The sequence below is a fragment of the Orcinus orca genome, chromosome 15 (genome assembly GCF_937001465.1).
Source record: "Orcinus orca chromosome 15, mOrcOrc1.1, whole genome shotgun sequence".
Lineage (NCBI taxonomy): Eukaryota > Metazoa > Chordata > Mammalia > Artiodactyla > Delphinidae > Orcinus > Orcinus orca.
The window spans coordinates 403,365-414,397 of NC_064573.1; the positions used below are offsets into that span (position 1 = coordinate 403,365).

The 11,033-nt window shown below is 45.1% G+C and overlaps 1 protein-coding gene across 3 annotated transcripts in view; it reads left to right on the forward strand.

The window, feature by feature from the left end:
* The window catches only part of TXNL4A (thioredoxin like 4A), a 12,612-nt gene extending 3,589 nt beyond the window's left edge, over positions 1-9,023 (forward strand). For all 3 annotated transcript variants that reach the window (XM_012536795.3, XM_012536794.3, XM_012536796.3), the window contains exons 3-4: positions 4,583-4,686; positions 8,634-9,023. In XM_012536795.3, the coding sequence (XP_012392249.1) occupies positions 4,583-4,686; positions 8,634-8,805 (276 nt within the window). In that variant the 3' untranslated portion in view covers positions 8,806-9,023. The remainder of the gene's footprint in view (positions 1-4,582; positions 4,687-8,633) is intronic.
* The last annotated feature ends 2,010 nt before the right edge of the window (positions 9,024-11,033 follow it).

The following is an 11,033-nucleotide window of genomic DNA, read 5'->3' on the forward strand; positions in this document are numbered from 1 at the left end:
AAGGTAAATGTATTCATGGAACTACGTAGGAATGACTTCAGGGGGTCATTCTTAAGCATGAGATAAAGTAGGTTGAATCAGCAGAAATTTATGCTCAAATGAGGAATGTCATAGGAACCAACAGCCAATCAGGGCAAACAGTAATTTGAGAAAATGAAGTTATCATGCAGTTTTTTGATGGCTTTGAAGTGAACTATCTAAAAATGTAAAAATTGACACTTCAAAAATACATAGTGCCAATTGACAGTCAAGAACATTTTTTCCAGAATCTTAGGTGGGTTCTTAGCTGGTGGAGGAGCTCTGTACAGAAGGGTGGAAGCGTGGCTGGCAGCACCGACGGCCTTCAGCCTTGGTGACTTGCACGAGTTACATTAACCCGGAGGCACCTGGCAGCATGCAGGACCACTGAACTGCGTAATCACTGACTTGCTGAAGAAGCAGCCTGCTTGTAAAATGTGTGGCAGCAGGGTTGGAAAGGACAGTTACTAGTTTAGACAATCAAAAGGACATATACTAGAAAACAACTTGATAATAGAAGGGAAATTTGTACATCTGGTTCTTGATTTAAAAAAAAAAATACTATTTAACAGCTGCTTAACATTACTGCAAATCTAGTGGGCAAAATATTATTGTAGATACTGTAGACTCCTGCAGGTCAGTTTAAAGTACCATTTAAAAAGGTAAGACCCCTGTGGATAAATGGGCACAGAACTGGAAAAAAAGAGGAAATTCCAATGGTTAAATAAACTTCAAAGAAGCACACGTTAAAATAGTGTACTGTCATTTTTCAGGTGTATCAAAGGTCTAACTCTTAGGGCGTACGTTGAAAGCAGACCTAACACTCAGGCAGAAGTGGAGCAGGTACAGCCCCTGGGAAGCAGCTCGGCATTGGGTGAAGAGCCCTAAGGACAGCCATGCCTTAGGCTCCCTGAGACTGTTGCTGTGATTGATAGCAAAACTGGAAAGAACCGTGATGCCCAGTGAAGGGGGAGCACGCTTATGACCGTAATCTCCAGTGTGTGGCGCGTAGCCCCGTCACGGTGATAGGTGGGAAATGGACTCCCGGCGTGGTCCTCACGGCAGCTCCCAAGAGACAGGTGCCACGAAGTAGTTTGTCCGGGCTCAGAAATGGGGCGTTAGGATTTAAAGTGGAGCATCTTCTCCCCTGGATGGGATATTATTTGACCATTAAAAATGATTTCCTAAGAGCTTTATTTAGTAACGTGGGGGAACATTGGTTAATGACATTAGCTGGAGAAAAGCAGAATGTATGCAGTTTTCTCACAAGAGAACATGTGGGTCTGGGGAAAGGGAAACATTTACTTTTCATTTTAAAGCACTTATATACTATTGATTTTATTTGACTGTCATATACTTTTTTTTTTTGGCCGGGCTGCGTGGCTGTGTGATTTTAGTTCCCCAACCAGGGATTGAACTCGGGCCCTGGCGGTGAAAGCACCAAGTCCTTAACCACTGGACCGCCAGGGAATTTCCTGACTGTCGTGTACTTTTAAATTATATAACTTGTTTTAAAAATACTGGGCTGGAAACAAAGCAGTGATGTTTCCATTCCATTTCTGTGTTTTCAAAATGGACATTTTTTAAATGGAGAAAAGATCATAGACACCTAGCTTATTTCAGTTTTATATAAAAAATACACAAGGGTTATAGTTAATTGCAGATTCATTAATGGATGTGAGACATTCAGGAGAAATAGTTCAGCCCTTGTAGAAAGCATCATGATAGAATCCGTGCAACCCCCTTTAGGACAAGCTCTTCCAAAGGAGAGAAGCTGGGAGGGTCACAGAATTAGAGAAAGGCCAGCTGGTGCTGTGGGCCTTCTCCCAGAGCTGCAGGGGCTGGAGGACCCGTCAGGGCACCTCCTCTAAGGAAGAAGCGGGACCAGACCATCTCTTAATGCAGGTCTGTTTGAACTCAGGATTAGGTAATTAAGTCCATAATGACAATAATATATTTCCTGAATTTTGAAATATAGGTTTATTTCTAAAGTTCATTCTTTAATAAATATCGCAGGTGTGGTTCCCGACCTTGTGAGGCGTCATGATGTGGTTTATGTGGAGGGAAGAGAAAATGAAATCCTGTCGTGTCAGTTGTTTTTTGCTTCTGAATGAGCTACGGTTTTCTTACTCATCACTGAAGGCAAAAGAAAATAAGGCCTTTTTAGAAAGTCTCACATAAAAACCAGTGTTTACAGTGTGAAAATTATATGACATTGAGTTGGGATAGTTGAATGTCCTCATACGTGAACTAGTTGAGATATATTCTAGTAACTTTTAAGAGAATGTGGTTTCTCCGGTCGATTTCTGCTTTAACTTGGGAGATCTGGAGGTTCTAGGAAGCAGAACCAATTGGCTTCCGTTGGATTGAAAGGTGTCTGGGACTCCTGTTGGATTGTCATCTTATGCTTTAGGAGGCAGATGTGTGTGTGTGTGTTTGTGTTTGGTTATACTGTGATGTTAGTATCTATCTTTTTAATTATAATATCTGTTTTTTATATATATAATATCTGTTTTACTATGTGGGAAGAAATAAAATATGTCTGCTTAGTGAAATTGGATGTGGGCAGAACCTTAAACACCAGCGGGGTGACTTTTGCAGGAAGCAGTTCTGCCAGCGCGTGGCTGGCCTTGCCCAGTCCTCCACCTCGGTGTCTGCTGTGGCCACGTGAGCACGTGGTGCTCAGCTCACTCTCCACCTTCTGCAGGTGTGTTCTCTCCTTTCACCAGGAAAGGGGCATGTGGCTGGGAGAGACACCTGTTCTTCCCCTACCTCAGCACCGAGGTCTGTCCTCAAAAGGAGTGCCCACTAAATGTAAACTTCCTTCCCTCCTTTCTCTGGGTGATGGTGGTTTAAATTTCCATATTAAATACTTCTTCATATTCCCAAGTGAAGGGGAGAGAACAGTGAATTCCTCTGTACCTACTGCAATCACCAATATTTTGTCAGTCTTGTACCGTTTAACCCCTCAAACGCTTTTCATGCTGCAGTATTGAAAGCAAATCCCCAATCCCGTATTATTTCATCTGTAAATTACAGTTAGGCTTTTAGAGTTAGTTTTATATGAAAAAACGTTGTGCATTTTCTATGAATTTCCGGGGGTTGCTGTAGCAAAGCGCCACAAACCGGGCAGATTAAAACAACAGAAATTTATTACCTCACATCCTGGAGGTCAGAAGTCTGAAATCAAGGTGTCAGCAGGGCCATGCTCCCTCTGAAACCCTCAAGGGAGAATCCCCTCTTGTTTCTTCCAGCTCCTGGCGTCTTCCGCGATCTGTGGCACTCCATGGCTTATAGGTGTGCGTCACTCCAGTCCTCCGTGTTCATGTGGCTTCTCCCTTGGTGTGTTTTCACATGGCCCTTTTCCTATAGGAACACCAGTCAGATTGGATTAGGGGTCAGACTCCAGTATGACCTCGTTTGACCTTCACTGATGAGCTCTGCAGGCACCCTTTTTCCAGATCAGGTCACATTCTGAGTACTGGGGGTCAGGACTTCAGTATATCTTCTTGTGGGGTGAAAGGACATAATTCAACCCATGATATAAATCGGTATAAGCTTCCTAAAAGGCGTTGAGACAGTATTTACAAGGAGCCTTTAAAATGTCATGTCTTTTGTTCTAAAGATTCTATTTTAGGTGTTTATCCTTAGGAAATAATGAAGTATGTATATGAATTTAAGGGTAATAATGTGCACATGTGAATAATTGATATCAGTGAAAATCTGAATTATTTATATTCATGAAAAGTCAAAGAAAATAACAAAAGAATGGTAAAAATAATGGCATAGCCACTTGGTGAACTGTTATGTAGCCATAAAATTTTGTTTTTGTTTTTCTCTTGTGTAAAGTATACGGTTCATATAAGAGGATGCTCATAATTAAAGCAGGATGCAAACTCTTGTAGTGTGATCACGCTATGATCACATTTGTTAAAAGAGTAGAAACATATATACCAGAAGAAATGGGAAAGAATATAGTGAAAGTATATTCTCAGCAGTCAGCTCGGGGTGTTGGGGTTGAAGGTTGTTTTATTTATGGTTTTCTGGGTTTTCCAGATGTTCTCTGATGAGCTTCCAGCTGTGGAAGAAATTAAAGAACCTTAGTTACCTGCAGTGTGATTTGGGGTGTTAGGCCGTTAGTATGTGCAAGTGTCCAGACCTCAGTAAGAGGGGAGTGTGTGGCTGAAACCCAAAGGCATGTTTTAAAGCAGTTGTTTAAGGCGTGTAATTCAGTATTTGTGAAAGTACAAATTGGAAAAGTTCACATAGATTATTACTAGATCAGCGTGAATAATGTATCTGTGGACGTCTTCTGCAGGGTTCTCATAACTTGCTGTTCTGAAAAACATTAAATGAGATGTTAATGGACGGTTGCTCAGGACCCTGATCCTCTTGAAGTAATTTCCTACATGGCAGCTCTACTGGGAAAAAATGTTGCAGAGTCAGTTTGAAAATTGTCCTGTTATACACAAATTCTTCTGTTTTTGTTTTTGAATGTGCTTTTACAGAATAAAAAGTTGATTTGTTATTTTAGTTTTTTTCCCCCAATCTCCTTTACTTTTAGGTTAAAAATTTCGCAGTTATTTATCTTGTGGATATTACAGAAGTACCTGACTTCAACAAAATGTATGAGTTATACGATCCGTGCACTGTCATGTTTTTCTTCAGGTATGTTCTCTTATCTTAAAGTTGTTGTTTAAATTGAATAGATGGTCTGGAAGTTTAATGAGATCAAGAAATCTTTAGATTCTTCTATTTAGGAGGAAATCAGTTATGCAGTCATATTATAATATAGTTTGTATCACCAGGCAATCAATCTTTTAAATAATTTTCAAAGTAACAATTCCAGTTTTAGCATTTACTCAGTAACAAATTACCGTTTTGAAATAACTGCCCAGGAACCTAGGGGAAGTGTTATTAAATGGAAGACATTCTTACTGAAATTTAAGATACCTTTAAATTTAATCTGTTGATGAAAAATGTCTTTAAAATAACTCACTTTTTAAATGTATCAATGACTCTATTTAGCATCCTTTTGTGATATCCAACAGGAAAACCTGTACTTAATTACTTTGCTTATAAATACAAAATCGTGTAAAAAATCTTTTATCAGCTGAAAAATTCTATTGTGTACCCTAGTCAGTCAGTCATGGGCTCAAGGAATAGACTTTCCCTAATCACCTTAAATTAATTTGTACCCATGATTGGCAGGCTTTGCATGAAAGGAAAATGCGGAGTTAGGTACACAAGAGTCTGATGCAGACGCAGATACCTTTGATGGTATTTATATAATAAAGTTAAGTAACATCATGAGTGAAAAAAATTCTGTTGTGGAGGTTTAATTTGGAAAGAAATCACCATTTTAAAAAAAAATCACTGTTTTTACTTGTCAAAATTTCGTACTGTTTATTGTTACTACAAAAGTTAGTAAGTAGCAATATAAACATTAGGCCATACTGCAGAAGCGGAGCTCCCTAATGGTTGAGGAAGGTCTGGGTGGAGTGTGCAGGGTGTGTATTCGGTTCCTATTTTCTGTAACAAACTTGGTGGCTGAAAACACCACCATTTATGAGCTCAAGGTCTGTAGGGCAGAGTCCAGGCAGGCTCAGTGGGCTCTGCCTCGAGGTCTCACAAGGCCAGAGTCACGGGCTGGGCTGTCATGTAGGCAGTTGGTCAGGGAAGAATCCACTTGGCTCACCGGGGCTGTGGGCTGGATCCATCTCCGGTGATTGGGGGTCTGAGGTCTGTTTCCGCCGGGGCCGCTGTCTGCCTCTAGAGGCCCGTCTGTCTTCGAAGCCCTGAGCAGCGAGTTGAGTCCTTTTCGTACAGCTGCTCCAGCTTCCTGTTCTGCTTTCAGAGGGCACTTGTGATTGGATTAGACTCACCCAATAATCCAGGAGAGTCTCCTTATTTTAAAATCAACTGATGAGTAACCTTAGGGACATCTGCAGAATTCCCTTTGCAGTGTAGTGTGACTGATCAGAGGCGTGGTGTCCCATCATAGCACCGTCCCAGGGATTAGGGCGGGAAGTAGCAGGAGTTACTTTAGCATTTTGCCTACTGCAGCCTGCCCTCCGGCTCCCAAAGATTCACATCCCTCCCATGTGCAAAATTGGGTGTGGCTGAGGCTTCCCAGGTGACCCATTAAGCACAGCTCCTGGACACAGCTCCGTATCTGTGGCCCCCTCTCCAGGACGCGGTGTGGGACAGGCACAGGAAGCGATTTGGGTTCACTGTGGGGCGTCAGGGTTCGGAAGGGGGCTCTGATGCGGCCCTGGGACCATAGTCCTGGCCCAGTGCCTCCCCCTGGGAGGGTTCTACCCAATTTTTCCTGCCTTTTTTATGAAAGGCACTTGCAGCTGGTTCATTTTTCAACGTGCTTCCTGCCAGCAGCATTTTGGGGTTGCATCAGCCCCTCTCACTGCGTGCTCTGTCCCTCTTAGCCTGAGCCAGTCATGTTTCTGTCCTGGGCACCGGGGCTGCCCTCTGCCCGATGGCTGCTTCCTGGGGGAAGATCCTGTCCTGTGACTGAACCTTCTGACTTTTAGGTCTTTACTAGGTTTCAGCAGAAGGTGGTGTGCCCTCTGTGTCAACAGCTCAGCAGCCATTTCTGGATTTCAGCATCTTTTGCTACCTGGAGAGGCTGAGAAATCTTTTGGGTTAACGGATCTTACTCCGGTTTGTCTCCCTCCTTTTACTATAAGCCGTACGAACCCAGGCAGCGCCTTCAAGACTTTGCTTCCGTGTCCTCAGCTGGTATCCATGCTCATCACTTTGCAGCGTCACAGACATTCTGCCGCTGTGCAGCAAGGATCCCTTTCCTCCACTCCCCGAAATGCATCCCCACCTCCTTCCAAGCCACATTTCCACTAACAGGCTGTTTAAGGCAATCTCGGCCTTTTCTGCCATGCTTCTCACGTTTTCCCAGAGCCCTCCAGGTGGGCCATGGGCACCGCACTGTGTAGGACCCACCTGGGCGGGGCTGCCCTGACGGGGAAGGAGGTTGCAGAAAGGAGTCGAGTGGCGCTGCGGCCACCGTGTGTTTTGATAGTTTAGGACTGATGGTGCACTTGGAAAAGGGGACAAAACCTACTGCTCCTGTGACCCGGGATTCCAGGATTCTAAGACAAGTAGTAACAGTATTTTAATTAATTTATTCACCAAGTATATATACGTATAGAGTCCTGCTGGCTTTTATGTCTAGTGCTGGGACATTAAGTCAGATAAGACAGGCTTCCTCCTATCACAGACCGTCATCTGATGGCGACAGCTGAGTAAATTAGCACAAGGAACCAGGGAGATGCAAGGGGACAGGTGATAAAGGGGTTCCCAGGCCCAGTTGCAACGTGTGTGCGTGTGCGCGTGTGTGCAGCCTTCCCTACGCCAACAGGCGATTCTTGGGCACCCTGCTGGAGGGATCTAGAAGTCACCTTCATTAACAAACTCACTGTGACAGAAAGGGTGCTTATGCACCCGTTTCACCTTTATGGCCCTAAAGTGTCTTCAGGAACAGAGGACTAGAGTCCAAATATCCCATCACTCTTATTGCAGGAAATTCCAAAGGTTTTGCAGCTGTGAGCCAGGATCTGTGGGTGAAGACCAAATGCATATGAGAAATATATTCTTCTGAGTGACCAAGTATCTATTTTTCCTATAAATCACAGTATTGCAACAGGTGTTTACAGAGGCACAAACACTGAGCGCAGCAGGGTGATGGGGAGTGCCCAAAGGCTGCTGGGTAAGGTTGGCATGAGCCACGTGCATCCCAAGGGGCGAGCGCAGGCAGGGGCACATGGCAGCGCAGGCCGCACGTTTGGGGACCTGCGGGGATGAGGGAGGACGGACAGGTGAGGGCTGGGGAGTGGCGGGTGCTCAGGGGAGAGCGTGGCGGGGCCCAGATGCCCGGTTTCCTGGGCCAGTGTGTGGACTTGGAAGGTTCCTGGAAGTGAGTGTTTGCAGCAAGAGAGAAGCATCAGGTCTGCCTTTTGGAAGCTCGCCCTGGCTGAAAGGAGGCCACGCTGTGACCTCAGGATGGATGGGGCACGCACCATGGAACAGCAGCCGGGGGCCAGACGCACAACCTTGCAGAAACAGGAAGCTAAATTGATAAAAGTCAGTGCAGCTGGTACAAGAAGCGTTAATGTCTTTCTTTTATGCAGTGCCCGTATAAATTCATTTCAGAAAGAAGCGTCTTGAAAAGTCAGTCTACGAAGAATTATAGAAATGCAAAATATCATTTATTTCACAGTTAGTATGGCTTTCAATAAAATTTACACCAAGTGCTCACAAGAACACCGTGACAAACGCACACATTGCCTTTTCCAGGTGAATTAGTGCAGCCCTCTGGAAAACAGTTTGTCTTTCCAGGTGACTGAAGCTGTGTCCTTTGGCCTTGATTGCCCTGTAGGTTTTTTGTCTTAGGGAGTGCAGAGCACGCGGAAGGAGCTGTGTGTTTCTTTAAGCAGCATTTAGGTGGTTTCCAGCCTGCTAAACAGTGGCGGACCCGCTTGATTGTGTGTGTCCTCGTTCGCAGTGGGAGATACAGGTAGGTTTTCCATGGGATTCTGCTTCAGAAGCATTTTCACGAGCACGGACCCCCTCTTGCCCACCTACAGGAACAAGCACATCATGATCGACCTGGGCACTGGCAACAACAACAAGATCAACTGGGCCATGGAAGACAAGCAGGAGATGATCGACATCATTGAGACGGTGTACCGGGGGGCCCGGAAGGGCCGCGGCCTGGTCGTGTCCCCGAAGGACTACTCCACCAAGTACAGATACTGAGCCCCCGTCCAGTCCTGGTGCATGCAGTGCCGTGGGGTCGTTCTCACGCGGAAACATTTTCAACTATTTAACGCCTGTGAGAAAGCATTTGGGAAAGTACACAGAGCTCAAGGAGCTGGAGGGTTCTGCAGTGAGGGTGGCATTGCCTCAACTTTCAGTCTGCCTGGTCCTTGTATTTTTGTATCAGCAAATATCTGTAAATATCTAGCTGAAATAAAATACATGGTGATGGGAACAGTCAAAATCATTTCTTCTGAAAACTAGTGTATAAATTAGTGATTTTGGTAGTCAAGAATTAACTCTTCACTGTTGAGTGAGGGTCAGGTGTGGGTCCCATGGGGCTGCTGTGGTTTGCACACTTGTCAGAGTCTGTCTGAGTTTCCTGGGTCTCCTGTAATTAGGGACCTCAGACTGGTGACTCGACACAGTTCTGGAGGCTGGGGTCAGATCCACGTGTCGGCAGGGCTGGTCCTCCGGGGCCTGACGGGGAGTCTGTTCCTAACTCCTGCTGGCCCTGGTGGTTTCCGGCATCTTTGGGTCCCTTGGCTGGTGATGCCTCACCCCAGGCCCAGCATTCGTCTTCACGCGGTGTTCTCCCCGTGTGCGTGTCTGTCTGCAAGTGTCCCCACTGGGTGGGGCCACCCTGCTCCAGCATGACCTCATCTCGACTAGTTACACCTGCAACAGCCCCGTCTCTAGAAAGGGCACATTCTGAGGTCCTGGGGTGAGGATTCCCAACATGTGAACTTTCAGGGGGCACAGTTCGACCCACAGCAGAACCAAAGGCTTGAGTTCAGGAAAAGGGAAAAATCATCTTTTATTCTTCTGGTTATAAAAACAGTGCAATAATGATTTTTGGACTCCCTTTAAATATAAAAAGTAAGAGGTGTTTCTCATGCCTCCTAAGATTGTATCTAACGCACTTAAATGCATCGTATTTTCCATAGCAACCATGACCCTTCAGTCTGTGTAGCTAGTTTCCTTATCACAATCTCAAGTTTCTCTCCTGAGTCTCTTACCCCAGCAGCGTGTTGTTGGTTGGGATCTTCACAGGCACATCTCAGGGCACACAGCCTCTGAGGTGAAAGAGGGGGCATACGGCGTGGAGGCAGCCCGGGGCCTGTGGGGGGCACACCCTGGAGCCCCTACCTGGTTTCACAGCCAGGCTCTGTCGTTACTGAGGACCTTGGGCGAGTGGCCCCCAGAGCTCCGTTTCCTCCCATGTGAAGGGGATGATGGTGTCTGCTGTCCGACCTGTGTTACACGCAGATCAATTAGAACAGGGCTGGTGGGCCCTCCGTGATGTGAAAACACTCACTGCCTCGTCAGATTGACTCATTGTTGAAACATGAGGAGTACATACCAAAGAATGAAATTAACAAATACAAGAAAAGCTACACACTTACACGAAGGAGTGTACTTTTAAATGGATATAAAATTCAAATGTAAATCTGCAGTTTAATATCTCCAGCTTTAATTTTCCCATTTACAAAATAGTATAATACCATATCAAATGAAGTGCTAATGAAAAAAGTCAACGTGACCCCAAGTACCTGGCATATAAGAGACATTCAATAATATATTTCCGGGACTTCCCTGGTGGCACACTGCTTAAGAATCCACCTGCCAATGCAGGGGACACGGGTTCGAGCCCTGGTCCGGGAAGACCCCACGTGCTGCAGAGCAACTAAGCCCGTGCGCCACAACTACTGAGCCTGCGCTCTAGAGCCCACGAGCCACAACTACTGAGCCTACGAGCCACAACTACTGAGCCTGCGCACCTGGAGCCCATGCTCTGCAACAAGAGAAGCCACCGCAATGAGAAGCCTGCGCAGCGCAACAGAGAGTAGCCCCCGCTCGCGGCAACTAGAGAAAGCCTGCACGCAGCAACGAAGACCCAACGCAGCCACAAATAAATAAATAAATTTATTTAAAAAATAATATACTTCCGACACTTACTCAAAACAAATACTGTAGCCAGTAATCACCTGAAAAGACGCTCACCGTCATTTCTGTGAATGTACCAAACATCATTGAATTGGATGCTTTAATTGGATGAATTGTATGGCATGTGAATTAGATCTCATCGATAAAGCTTTATTAACTGTTAGCAGAAAATAAGCAAGCAAAAAGGTTACACTTTACATTTGTAAACTTACTGTATATTTATCGTAAATTTTATTTGTAAGGTGTAATAAGTTCATTCACATTTGACTTCAATAACTTAT